The 13,884-nt window shown below is 38.8% G+C and overlaps 4 protein-coding genes across 6 annotated transcripts; 1 reads left to right on the forward strand and 3 right to left on the reverse strand.

Moving 5' to 3' along the window:
- On the reverse strand, window positions 45–3,863 carry LOC105171564. Its single transcript, XM_011092721.2, has 7 exons — window positions 3,327–3,863; window positions 2,460–2,657; window positions 2,113–2,385; window positions 1,723–1,825; window positions 1,497–1,615; window positions 1,198–1,374; window positions 45–968 (listed from the first exon to the last, which is right to left on the reverse strand). The coding sequence occupies exons 1-7, from the start codon at window positions 3,621–3,623 to the stop codon at window positions 210–212; spliced, it is 1,926 nt and encodes a 641-aa protein (XP_011091023.1). The 5' UTR covers window positions 3,624–3,863; the 3' UTR covers window positions 45–209.
- Window positions 4,423–11,779, forward strand: LOC105171565 (WD repeat-containing protein 43). Of its 3 annotated transcripts, none has more exons than XM_011092726.2 (13): window positions 4,423–4,716; window positions 5,158–5,298; window positions 5,411–5,526; window positions 6,037–6,191; window positions 6,896–6,984; window positions 7,128–7,671; window positions 8,134–8,238; window positions 8,900–9,045; window positions 9,131–9,210; window positions 9,422–9,527; window positions 10,081–10,155; window positions 10,240–10,393; window positions 11,231–11,382. In XM_011092726.2, the coding sequence occupies exons 1-12, from the start codon at window positions 4,627–4,629 to the stop codon at window positions 10,360–10,362; spliced, it is 1,770 nt and encodes a 589-aa protein (XP_011091028.1). In that variant the 5' UTR covers window positions 4,423–4,626; the 3' UTR covers window positions 10,363–10,393; window positions 11,231–11,382. The 3 variants fall into 3 exon arrangements, with proteins under 3 accessions (XP_011091028.1, XP_011091026.1, XP_011091025.1); XM_011092724.2 differs by lacking the exon at window positions 11,231–11,382 and adding an exon at window positions 10,577–10,757; XM_011092723.2 differs by lacking the exon at window positions 11,231–11,382 and adding an exon at window positions 11,396–11,779 and having other exon boundaries at window positions 4,424–4,716.
- Window positions 11,022–11,921, reverse strand: LOC105171603 (heavy metal-associated isoprenylated plant protein 36-like). Its single transcript, XM_011092763.1, has one exon. It carries the CDS (start codon window positions 11,919–11,921, stop codon window positions 11,022–11,024), a length of 900 nt encoding a protein of 299 aa, XP_011091065.1.
- On the reverse strand, window positions 11,690–13,669 carry LOC105171566 (pathogenesis-related protein STH-2-like). Its single transcript, XM_011092728.2, has 3 exons — window positions 13,341–13,669; window positions 11,877–13,254; window positions 11,690–11,782 (listed from the first exon to the last, which is right to left on the reverse strand). Exons 1-2 carry the CDS (start codon window positions 13,522–13,524, stop codon window positions 12,950–12,952), a joined length of 489 nt encoding a protein of 162 aa, XP_011091030.1. The 5' UTR covers window positions 13,525–13,669; the 3' UTR covers window positions 11,690–11,782; window positions 11,877–12,949.

The raw sequence follows: 13,884 nt of genomic DNA on the forward strand, positions 1-13,884 counted from the left end.
TAATGGCAAGAAATGACTGTCTACAAGAATCTTAAGAAATCAGCTTAAAAGCCAATAGCCTTTTAGGTATACATCCATTCTGCAGAGCGTTAAAGCACTCCACTTTTCACATTAGGATATACATACTCTAGACAGAGTCCCCCATACAATCAGTATTACAACAATTTCTACTTGCCAATTGCAGGCACAACCGATGTATATGCTCGGGCTCATCTATCCACCACATAACCAGAATCTAACTCATCTTCTAGCTGTTTAATCAATAGTTCCATCATTTTCTTGTACATTGGCATATAATGATCATTTATCATAGTCCTTGACAGTCGGAGCTTACTGTATAAATCTCTTGGTGTCTCGTATATCCCAACTTGCTCTTCAGCCAGGTCATCATGACTTTGATCGGTTGACTCAGTCAGAGGTACAGAGATTATATGCATTATTCGGCCAGGAGGGTAGAAGTGGTGATTGTCAGAAACATCTGATGAAGAGATGGGAGTATGGCTTTCAACAGCGTCTGCAAATACCTTCTCCTCTTCAGTTATTTCCTTTGCCACAGCCTCTTCTTCTTCCTGGACTTGGGCATCAACTTCACTCCCCTGCCTCTTGAGTTCTTTCTCCAGTTCATACCACAACTGACCTTCAGTAATCTCCTCAATGGTGGATGTGGAAACTACTTTATCCACCTGAATGAGATCTTCATCTTCATCAGTCTCGTCGTGCGTAGTTTCAGTGCCGCTTGAAGAACAATAGTCTGCATTATTTATGTCAGAATTGCTGCTTATTACTTCTGTTACAAGAGATTCTGATGTTCTTGCAGTGATAAGAGGAAGCTCAGGCAAGTCATCTGTTACAGAATTTGATGAAGGGGCATTAGCACGTCGTCGGGGACCCATGCATGTCCATGATGATATAGAAGAGCGAGTCTTAACAACCGCCTGGGCCACATCTTGTGCACGTTTCATCACAACCTATTATACCAAGCACAGAGATCAGGTCTCATGGTGCAAAATTAAGGAAATATCTACACAATCTACATTTGGTCCATTTTGCTTCATGAGTAAACAAAAAGGAAATTACCCTTAGTTGTGACGGCATACGTTGATAAGTCAATTGAAAATTATCTTAAAAAGAAGAAAAATCTTGGAACCTACTTATGCTATGAAGAAGCCAAGGACTCAAGATTTTGCAGCATCTTACCTGAGTGCTGCTTGAGACAGGGCGTAAAAGTGCACCTGCACCAGCAACCCTTGCCTTTGCATTTGATATTGATGGTAGACGGGAACCAAGTGCAGTGGCAGATCGATAGATGACATTCAAAACTCTGTTGCGCTCAACTTGATCACGGAGATCATTTAACCAAGACGATGCTGTTACCTAATAAAAAATGAATAGGAGGATTTGCAAGTTTCAAAGGCCAAGAATGCAAATGAAATTAACATTCCAAAAGACAAAGTCGGTTTCTTATGATTCTCTGATACAGATGCAAATCAACATACCTCTGAACGAAGATCATCCACAGAAGCAGCTGAAAATGTAGGAACCAGATCAGAACCATTGATTATTGTGGTAATGAAGTTTTTCCCTGATTCTGCCAACTCCCATGTCATGCAGGCAGCTGTAAGAGAGGCAATTCACAAAAATATATCATAGACCACATTATAGCAATTATATAAATAAGGAGCTATTAGAGAAAGAAACAATGAAGAACAAGTCACAACATGCCTGGTGCAAAAGTAACACAAGTTGTTGCAGAAAATTCAGTTTGTTCCCGAAGAATGTATGTTAGCAATGCAGCTGTACCACCACCAAGTGAATGGCCAACAATCTGAAATCAAATGAGGCCATGGTAAAGAAATAAACAAGAGTCTGTCCACATGGATGGAAACTAAAACATGTATGCATGCATGTATTTGATAATAACTTCTGGAAGAACAAAGGCTAATAATGATGCCCAAGGGCACCAAGAAGTTAGTGATGGAAATAAATAGGGCAAGACTGTACTTCTGCTTTCTAATGCTGAGTGTGCGTGTGCATATGTACGTCTGCATGTGTGTGTGAGAGGTAGGGGGATTGTCCTAGCAAATAGAGAATGAGGAAACAAGAAGTCCCTACCTTCACCTCATAGTCAGGATTTTGTTCAAGAGCCTTGAGCAAAGATGGAGTACTTAGCTTAGCTATCCACCGAGCTGCAGCAACCATCCCACAATGTGCGTATCCCAAAACTAGATTGCTTATGCCACCATCATGCAAAACTGAATGGTGAAAGGGGACCACTGCACCTGTTGCTGCGGTCAATGTATCTTTAATGCTGTGAGTACCGCGAATCAAGAGAAGGAAGCACTTTGACTTTTCATCACATAAAATTGTAAAGGCAGGCTTCAGAATCTGCAAAACAAACTTAAATATCAAAATCCGTCGAGATAAGTAACAACTGTAGATATATGATAGCAATCACATACCCCTGCTTTGGGCTTCTGAAGAAGAACATTTGCCTCCGAGAATCCAGCAGATACCAAAAATACTGGAAAGGGCTTCTTGGAGAAAAGCATGCATAAAGTCAGCAATTTCAAATAGTAATACAATTGATCAATGATCTCAGGGCCCTTCAGTCGCACAGAATTTTCACCAGCATACACTCTTGCAACTTGTAAATTACCCTGCAAGATAATTATACCCTATACATTCAACTTTTGGTAAAATTTCACAACTACCAAAACTAAGTTATGATCATGACACAATATAAAAGGCACAAGTTCCTGCACTGAGATTTTGAGCTACTAATGTCTATCTGAGCAATTTGCTTGTTACACACTATAAAATCAATATCACATTCTTGGTCAAAGCCTTGCAGTGAAGGTTATAAGCACGAAAAGGAACTGCATCCCAGAGCACTGAGAAAAGACAACTAATACTACATTGACATAAATGTACAACGACGCAAAACTATCTTGCAACTATAAATCCAACTTGTTCTGAGTGAAGAAAAGTTGATTACATGCTTACAGCATTTGCAATCTCTCAACACGGCAAATCCACTACAGAGACAAATGCCTAACTATACAACTTCATTGTACACAAGTATTAATCCATATTATGCTAATTTACTTTGAACTCCACAAGTCACGGTCACTGAGAGAAAATTGTGATTTTTGCACAATATCCAAAAGAGATAAATCGAGTATAACTAAATTCAGTACTCAAAACGGCTACCTGACCCTATTAAACGCCAGTCATTTGATGAAAATGTAGTATGAAATATCCAGTTTATGTAGAATAACCACAAATATGACACAGAAAACAAACTAAAAACGCAGAGAATCCCTAACCTGCCTGCGAATAAGATAATTAATTCCGAAAGCCAAGTCACCGATCGGCCATTTCCCCAACGTCTCCGAGTATGTAAACCTCAGAGTCTCCGCCAGCGTGGAAATCGTCTCCAGCCAAGTAGCTGGCGCCTGAGCTGGCCTCCGCGACAACCTTTTCTTCTCCGATCTACTCTTGGATTTCGAATAATCGCCGCCGCCGGAATCTTCTCCCTCCGCAGCCGATGACATCCGTCGGCTCAGTACGTAGTACAGCAGCACAACCGCCCCGGCCGCCGTCGCCATCGTCGTAGCTGCCATCGGAGTATCTCCCTTCACACAATCAACAATCAAAAAATTCACAAATCACTGTACACCTATATATACACACATAATCCGAAGAAATTACTACTAAGACGCGGAAGTTTCTGCTCTTTCACATATGTATAATCTATTGATTGATTATGTATTTGCAATTGTTTGTGTTATGCAGACACAAACAAGGAACTGAACAGAAGCAGAGTAAAGCTCTAAGGCAAATCAAGAAATGACGGCACTACCCTGCTCTGAATTTCAAATACTTTCCTACCTTTAAATATTGAAAGACTAATTAAATAATTTTTATTGCATCAAACTGATAATTACAAAACTAAATATGGAGATAAAGATTTATAATTACTAAAGAACTCAAATACAATACTCTATAATCATAAAAATTTTGATAATTAAATAAATGTAATTTTCATTTTCTAATACGTCTGTCTGAAATATATTTTTCTATATATATATATTAATGCTAGTACAAATTTATACTGGAGGGATAGAATGGTCATTTGGAAGTGAGAATGTGCTTTGCGTTGGGTAAAGGAAGGTGAAGTGCGTACGTTAAGTGGCGGTGGAGGAGTTATCGGGTGTTGACGGTGTGGGAGGGTAGGGTAGGAACTGGGGTAGTTAATTAAGTACGCTGTCTGTCCCGTGATCGACTTTGCCGGTGGGCCCACTATGTCTTAAGGTTTCCTTCCCCTTTGCTTGTCTGAAAATATGGGTTTCAACAAATGGGTGAGCCCAATATTATTGGGCTCATTGTTACTATTCGGCCCATTTAATATTTGTTTTCCTCCCACCACACCCCCAACGCTGATTCTTGCAGTTTTCGCGCCGCCAGCTCGACCGCCACCTCCGGCACCGCACTGCCGCACCTTCTACACGGTTTGAAGGGAACACCCACAAACAAAAGAAAGAATACCCCATTTTACATTCTTCAGCTTGCTCGGCTTTTCATCCAATTTTCTTTTCTGGGTTTTAAGCTCTCAAGAAAAAGAAGATGGGGTCATCAAATATCCGGGACGTTTTGACTTCGTTTAGTCCATCTTTAGACTTGTTTGCAATAACTCTTGGTGATGGTCGAATAAAGGTGCGTTCTTTCGCTGCTTAGAATATTGTTGAGAGTTTGAAAAGACAGTTCAGAGCTGGAGTATTCTTGTTGTTGTTAAAATTTGTAGTATAGCTTTGGTGCCTCTGGCTTTGGGTTCTGGTTCTTAAACTAGCATGCTTCTAGGTTGGTGACAAATGCATTTTGTGCAAAATTATTGTTATTGTTCTTTTAAGATGTAATGGGCTCACGTTATGAACTTCAATTTTGGAAATGCATAAAGTGTTTGAGTGGAGAGTTTGTTTTTCTTTGATGAAATGCGAAATTTATTTGAGTGTGGGAGAGGGAGGGAGCGAGAGAGCGAGACGGAGGGGTAACTGATATAGTTAAAGAGTGAAAGATTTTAAGTCATAGTATTGTTTGGAAGATGGGGTATTGCCAGGTCTAAGATTTCCAGGATGATTTAATTTGGCAAATTTTCAGATATGGGACACAGGGAAGGGTCAGCTCCAGACTGAATTTGCAGATATTTCTTCAACGGAAACGACGAGTATATTTGGGAATCGGGAAGGTCACCTTTCAATGGATTATACTTGTATGAAGTGGTTGTCTTTGGAGAGAAAGGTTTGGCATTTTGTATACACATATATTCAAATCAGTTTTTTTGGTTCAATTATCTATGGACAGATGTTAGTTTCTGAATTAGCCTTAACATTGTTGGAATGGATGCGATTAGAAAAAGCGGAAACTTGGAAGTTCCCTATTGGTGTTGGGAACGGGCGGTGGTGATGTTCTGGCATTGGATGTTTCTGCTGGCCAGTTGAAATGGAGGGTTAACAACTGTCATCCAGGGTGAGTTCTGTTGCGTAAGACCACTGCTTGCAGATTTACAACTTTCTTTAATGTTTAATGTGCTCAATTTTCTTGGGATCTTGAGCAAAAAGTACTTCCGCGGACCACGAATATGACAGGGTTAATTTCATCTTAAAATAGAATAGTTTATCTTCTTTGCCAACCTATAAGTGTATCGGCAGACATGCACATCACATTGTACCTCAAATCTTTGAATTTTGTGTAAGAATAGTTCATAGAAAAAAGTTGTTTGTTTTACTTAGTTGTTTTAACCATCTGATCTGAATATTTGTGGTGGCCTTGCCCTTGAACTAAGAAAGTATAGATGATTATTCTATTAATTGCAATTTCACCAAGGAGAAATAGAATGGACCTACTTCTCTGCAGTGTCTTATATAGTTATCAAAGTATTCATAAGTTCATGTAGATGTAGAAGTTGTGTGAGGAAACATGCAGAGTTTGGGACTCGGTAGACTTATAATTTTTGCCCTATTCAATGCCAATGTGTAGGGGTGTCACTGCTGTTTCATTTTCAGTACATGGTTCACACATTTATACTGCTGGTGCGGATGGAATGGTTTGTGAAATTGACTCAATGTCAGGAAATGTGTTAAACAAGTTGACCGCTTCTTCAAGGGTAATATCTTCTCTGGCAGTTTCCCCAGGTATTAGTCCTGTATTCGTCCTTTCTGATAAAACTCTATGTACTTCTACTTCATTGTTTTAGTGTTGATAAAGTTTTATTGTTTGCTCTGGTTTTCTTTGCTCAATGGATGAGATGGTACTTGTATCCTGCTGGTTTGATGTCCATAAAGTTTGCTGTTCACTTTATTACTTTTTGCTTAGTGGATGAGATGATTCTTGCATCCTGCTAAGTTTAGTGTTGATAAATTTTGCTGTTCGCATCATCATTTGTGGGTAACTTTTGGCACGAAGTTAGTTTATCTATCAAAGTTGGCCTGCAAAATAAAATGTACATAGAACAGTGCAACCATTTTGCTGTGCTTGAATTATGAGTAGCCAACACTTTATTACTAATCCTCCATAAAAATAATGTTGGATCATCAAATTCCAGAAATAAAGTTCCTCCATAAATCTTTTTCTTTAACAAATCTTAATCTAAGATATTTAATACATTGTCTCTGAAGTAATTAAAAGTTAGCCGAATCTGGGGACTCAGTGTCAGTCTTTATCTGTTAGGGCCAATTAGTGCTAACAAGAGTGGTTGATATTCTGCAGCATTGAAAGCCTGTAAATCACTATACCTCTTTCTTCTCTGTCATTTTTTCAATGTTCTTATATAGAAGTTAACATTGGAATGTTTCTTTCCTACTTATTGGCTTCTTGTTTGGCTTTTGCCTTAAATCAGATGGGAAGATGATAGCAACTGCAGCAGGTCAAGTGAAGATTTTCAATTCTTCAAATCAAAAAAAGCTGCAGAAGTTTTCTGGCCATCCTGTGAGATGCTAACAGCTTTTTGGTTCATGTCATTGAGTCACACTTGGTTGATCCATTTTTGTCTTATGAAAACAATTGGAGAATTTTCAGTTCTGCAGCAGTATATTGGTTATTCATAATTTTTTTTCTCCATTTTTAAACAGGGTGCTGTGAGATGTATGGTTTTCTCTGAAGATGGTCGATATGTGCTTTCTTCATCTTTAGTTGAACGATATGTTGCAGTGTGGAAAATTGATGGTAGCAAAAAGAAATCATCTTCAGTGTTTCTTGCAATGGACCACCCTGCTGTCTTCTTGGATAGCAGATGCACCAGTAGTGGAGATGCAGATGCTGGTCTATCTGTTCTGGCTATATCCGAAATTGGTATTTGCTATTTTTGGCATGGAAAGACAATAGATGAGTTGCGGAATTCCAAACCCACAAAAATCAGTGTACCTTGTGATGGCGGAGTTCTAAAGAAACACAAGGGGGCAGTTCCGAATGTATTTGCTGCAAAACTACAAAACATTTCCGAGCCTGCATGTGGTCACATGTATCTTGCTTTTGGTTTACTTATAAAACCGACATTTGAGAAAGTTCTGGTGCACTCTGGGACAGACATAGAGTTAAATTTTTCAGAAGATGGTATCCTTCGACCTATCAGTCAATCACACATATATGAAAGAGCGTCAGAGACCAGGAGTAAAGGCAAGTCAGCCTTCTTCGTTCCCCCCATCCCCCCCCCCCCCCCCCCCCCCCCCTCTCTCTCTCTCTTGATGACAATGTTGATAACAATTTGAATACATCTTTAGGAAATAAGCATCATATTAAGTTAGAAAAGAAAAACCATTTGTTGTGGATGCGCATTTTGGTATTATTCAGCTTTGCCCATGATCTGTTTCTCAACACAGTTACAAGTGTAACTGATAGCATGGCGTAATGGTTATATAAACATGTTCTTGTAAAATAACTCTGTGGTTCTCCTTATTTAAACTTCTATAAATATGACATCAACTTATTCCATTTGATTCAAAGTGCTGAATGGAAAATGCATGGCACGTTTGAATGCAGTTGCTTGCTTGCTAGTGTTCAGTTTGATGCCATATTTAACTTTCTAGCTACCTTATCCAGAATATGTTTGTGCTGATAACTGTTTATCATGATGAACAGTAACTGCTTTGGATCGCACAAATACGGAGGGTGCGCTACTTCCCGTGCCTAAGATATTTGATCCGGTTGACAATAAGAGCGGAACTAAGCCTTCGGGAGGCACAGGTATGCTTGAAAATTGAGCCCTGTTGATAGCTTTCTTCTGACTACTTCATTGTCTTGGTGGGAAAAAATTATACCATCTTCATTCTGCAAAATCGACTTGCCTTCCACCTGAGGAATAATTTCTCCATGCAATATGCACGTCAAGTAAGATATATTGGAATTTAGAATAAAAACCCATCAATGAAAATTAGCATTTCGTTGTTATTTGCATGCATAATGGATTTGACTCTAAAAAAAATACCTTAAATTGTCTGCTGTTATAATGTTATGCACAAATGTTGGTATACATATGTAAGTTGGATGAGATCATTTCTTTTCCACAAAACAAATTGAATCGTTAATGGAAACGCATAGTCATCTTGTGAATTTTCTGTTCCCTGTACAGTTCAATTCAAAGTGAAAATAGTACATCATTCTCATATATTAATGATATCCATTTCTTTCAAAGGATTACAAAATGATGACTAATATTGTGTCTTAAAATACAATGCTTGTCTTCTCCGGCTGTTTCAACTGCCGGGATCTTCCTAAAACAATATGCAAGATGCTAGTTGCTTGGTGTATTATTTAAGGGGATTGGATGCATAATCCATCTCCAGTATTTACCGCTAGTTGAAGCAATTGTTTAGGTCATGTGACTCATGTATGTGGGATGATGCAGATGAAGGCGAATTGGACTCTGTCACCCTTTGCATGGAGGACCAGCTGAGATCTTTAGGGATACTTGGCAGTAATGATCTTAGCACAACCTTGGATTCTGAAATATTGGACGGCATTAAGCTTGATTCAAGTATGCCACATAAGAAGGTTTGTCTTCCTGATAGTGTTGCAGAGTTGTTTCTATTGCTGATGTTTCTATATAGAAAATAAAAAGTTGTCCCCGTCTATATAGGTGAAAGCAACTGTCTCATCCATGGAACCTAATGATGCATTCAACCTGTTGAAGGGCTTGGTTGATGTTTGGGAATCCAGGTTTGCTCTTTAAAATCCCTTTACAGGCTCTTTAACAAGCCTGTGCAACTTGGTGCTGCAAATGGAGAACTACATTTGGAGTAGAAACAATGATGTCATAATTTCGGCTCTTGTAACTGCAAACAGTATTTATTGTGTCTAGGCACATGATTTTTTTTCTTCTTTTGTTTCACATTCAATCTTCACCCTTGATCAACTTTTATTTTGCCAGATCTCAGAGTGCCAAGCATGTTCTTCCTTGGATATGCTGTATATTAGTGTATCACAGCGATTATGTTAAATCTCAGGAACCAAAACTTCTTGATTCCTTGTACAAGGTAGATATGGTGAAAGTTACATTCTAGTTTTGCTTCTTTGCCTTTTTATTTTATGCTGTGTTTTTTAGTGGAATAGATGTTACATGTTTGGATTCTACTGCTTGTCCCATTGCATAGCTTGATGTTGGCTGAAATCAGGCCAACGAGAGCTATGAATTTATAGAGTAATCCATGTTTATTTTGCTCAATTATCATTTCAAGCTATTGATATATAACCCCAACCTGCTTGGCCCAACATACTTTCAGGATGAATGGTGCTTTACAATTAAATTGCCTCTTGCGCAGCAGAATAGGGTTGCTAGTCTGACATCTGAAAATGGCTGAGTTTATGGCTAATATTGTTATTGGAAGAATTGGTGGAATAATCTTATCATCAACCATCTCTGGACATCCTACTCAGATTAGAATTTTTAAAGATGGAAAATATGAGTCTAAGCACGTATTCGTTTTCTTTTTCCGTAATAAGATGACTAAGTATAGTATTTTCTCTTTTTGCTATTAATATTTGGTCTTTAATGGTATATATGACTCAACTGTATTGTTTTTCCTTTAGGTTGCCAAATCAAAAGTGCCAGCCATGAACTCTTTATTCCAATTGTCTGGTCGTTTGCAACTTGTGTCAGCTCAGGTTAATTCCTTTAGGATGTCAGTTGAAGGCAAATTTCTATGACATTTTCTATATCTTGCTCATTGAGGTTTACTTTCTGAATAGATTGACAAGGCCACGAATAACAGAAGGCAGGTCTTAGAACGTGATGTGCAAGAGGATGAAAGTGAAGATGAAGATGTTGATGAAGTTCTCTATGGAGTTGATGAAGATTCTCCGACAGAGTGATAGTGATGATTAGGTGTCCTTGCAACAGAAAGTAAGCACTCCATTTTTTCGTTATCTTCTTTGTATTTTCCGGCTTCATCGCCCACAGGAAAGCAATTTTGTTTTTCACTATTGGCAATTTCCCTGCCAGAACACATTTTTAGATCGAGAAGCGAGCAATCCCTTTAGATATCATGTTATATGTTATGCTGACAGCATCTTTCTCTTTATTCAGTCACGAAGTAGATACACGAGTTTCCATATTGTGAAGGCAATTCTGTGCTTTGTTTAGGCAGATATATTTTGAATTATTCCTATCACTTTCAAGGAGCGGACATTTAGTTAGATCCTTTACCTTCCATTTCTGATACTACTGTTAATTATATATAAGAACATTGATGTAATTTTTTTATAATCATTTGGTAATTGAATATGAATTTTACTGTGATGCTTTCACATGGAAGGAATCCTGGGTACCTTTGAATTAATCCTTAATCTTAATGAAGAGTAGTATTAGGATAAATGCTGTCTGGTCTTACAAGCTAGGAATCTATTTGCTGAGAAATGGCAATGAATTCTCTTTTAAGTATCATCGCAAATGAAAATTTTCAAGTTTGGTTGTTTTTTTGGTTTACTCTGGCAATGGTCTCTCTTGTATGCAATTTTAACCCATATGGGTCTTACACTATTCTGCATGCATTTGGGTTGTCCTCACTAAACATTGATGTGATATTGCCATTGCCAATGTTCCCACTGTAGTAATCCTGACTATAGTCGTCTGGTCTACTATACTGTGAGTACCGTGGCGGTGGATCGGGAACTGGATAGGCATATTCTGTTACACATAGCGATGGCTTGTATGTGTTGTAACCATGAGTCACGCAAACAGGTTGAGGTGGCTGAGACTGTTCCCTTGTGAATCCTAGACCACCATGGGAGTCGTGCCATTGTCCACCATAGCCCTGTTGATAACTATAATTGTAGCCATATCGATATCCGTAGTTGGGTGGCTGGTGGTGTATGACATGAATTGCTAAACGATCTTTTGGTTCAGGATATCCAGTCAATCCACTGCTTGTGGCAATAGCAGATTCACGCGATGGATTTTCCTGGTCTTTTTGTTCTTTCAATGACTCTTCTGGTGTTGTCATGTCTGCTGGCGGGTTTGTGGACTCCAAAGGTGTTGCTCCTCCATCAATGGCCCCACCTTCAGGCGGTGTCTTCTCTGCTGGCAGTTTGGTGGACTCCGAAAGTGGTGCTCCTCCATTAGTGGCCCCACCTTCAGGTGTTGGTTCTTTTGGTTGATCGAACTGTTCTGAATGTGAAGAAATGACTGCCCTTTTTCTTGTTTTCATGATGGCTTTGACTATTATATCAGGATCTGCCCACCCAACTACTGTTATCTTCTGCTGACATAAATCAACGTAGATATCATATATACCTGTGGCCAATAAACATTGTGTTATAGACGCACGCACTACACTTAACACAACCGTTAAACACATGTCGTGCTGTAAGCCATAGAAACTGAATACCGGTGATGCCATGAAGAGCTTTGTTGATCTTCCGTACACAGCCATTACAATCCATCCGAACTTTTATCTCCGTGACTCGAGCCTTCTGTGTTTACACCATATGATGGGATGTGAAAATGGTAAACGTAAAACTAAAATCTCTTAGCCTACGTGTATGAGTACATGAGGTAAAACAACATACCTTCATATCTGGAAGCATGATTAGGTAATGAAGAGAAACTAGAAAAGTAGCTTTGTTGTCGAACACAGTGGATGAGTAACATGGAATCGATATATGGAGGAGAGGGAATAATTTGCAAGTTTGTGCATTGTGGGGCATGCAAAGAATCTCTTCTTTTCCATGTGTTGTGTCTTATGTTTGGGACCTTAGGCTTAGAACGTTGAGGCTGCGGGGAATTCGCATTAGTTATGTATGACTATGCTACCTTTGTGCCTATTTAGGATGTCCAAAACCCGTCCCTTTTGGTATAAAAATTATATTTTTGATCATTTACCGCATAGATTGAAATTGTAGTTTTTAGGATAATGTGTCAACCTGTTCATATCATGAATCTAATTTATCTACAAGACAAAAAGTACTGCTCCCATTTGTATCTTAAATTGTTAAACGTCTATAACAGTATTGCCTCTTTTCTCGTACGAGCGCCTGACGCAACACTTTGCCATAATGTTAGAAAATACTTCAATCAATAATATAGACGAGGATTGGTGGGGTGCGCCAGGCCCTTGCAGTAGTGCAACGCATGGGCGACGCTCGAAGGCCCAGGCAGCAAGCTACCTTATCGGGCCTTCCCCCTAAAAAAATTAATTTAATATCATGTGGGCCAATGGCCCACGTATCAGATATTAAACTGATAAGAACAGATACTACACTTGATCTTAGCCAAAAGGCCGAGAAAGGTATGCTTTAAACAGAGGCGGCCCGGCTCTTTTTATATATGACTCGTAGCCCTCCTTGTTGATGTAGTTCCAGTGTGGGATGGATTAACTATTACACTCCATGTTGTAATGAAGCTAGCAAGTTTAACTTTGAACTGAGAACACAGATTCAGACAAGAACATATATAAGCATATTAAGCATAAAGATGGGGATTCTCCAAGAGGTGAGCTTCCACAACTTTGTATATGCCCATCGCACTCTCTTTCCCGCCCTTGATTTCTTCCTCCTTAACTTCATACCCTCCAAGGGTGTGGTACTCACTCGTCATCTTGCACACACAACCTGCACCATTAATGTCGGATGCCTCAAACTTGATCTCGTACACGATGGATTCAAGCTTGTCGCCCAATGCATCGCCCTCAATCATCGTGTACTTGCACACAAGGTTCTGTTTGTCCAGCTCATTTATCTGATGCTTCACGTACTTAAAATGGCTAGCTGTACCAAAAAGTAGATAAAACTAGAACAATTGAGTTTATGATGTCAAGATTTAATGTTTTCAGATCAGCGTTGAGGTTGCTTACTTTCGGTGAAGTTGACTTGCTCAATGCTTCCGGCTCCTCCATCTCCTCGTAGTAAATCGACACTTTTGATGGATTGAGGTAGGAGTTTTGGTATTAGGTTGTTAGAGTCTAGGATCAAGGCCTTAAACAGGCGTTCCGGTGCCACCGGGCTGCTAAATTCTTGAGTGATGCTTGTAACTCCCATGACAACTATGCAAGATAATATTTTCTAGATTTGAGTAGCTTGCTAGAATAATGAAATGTCTGAAAATTTTGAATGATGAGATGATAAATGTGTGTGTATATAGAGAGAGATTGTTAGGAAAAGGGTTTGGTGTCTGCACCTCAAAGTTGAACAAAGACCAAGAAAAACCTGTCATCAAATATAAGATATGGGAAAATTTGTATTCAAATTGAATTTGGTTGAATCGAATAAATTATAAATTAAATATAATTAATTTGATATATAATTGGCCATCTTTTTTAAATTATATAACAATCACATCGCAAGTATATTATATTTATCATATAATTAATTTAAATTTTGAACAAATCCAATCTAAAT

The sequence above is a fragment of the Sesamum indicum genome, linkage group LG10 (genome assembly GCF_000512975.1).
Source record: "Sesamum indicum cultivar Zhongzhi No. 13 linkage group LG10, S_indicum_v1.0, whole genome shotgun sequence".
In the NCBI taxonomy this organism is placed as follows: Eukaryota; Viridiplantae; Streptophyta; class Magnoliopsida; order Lamiales; family Pedaliaceae; genus Sesamum; species Sesamum indicum.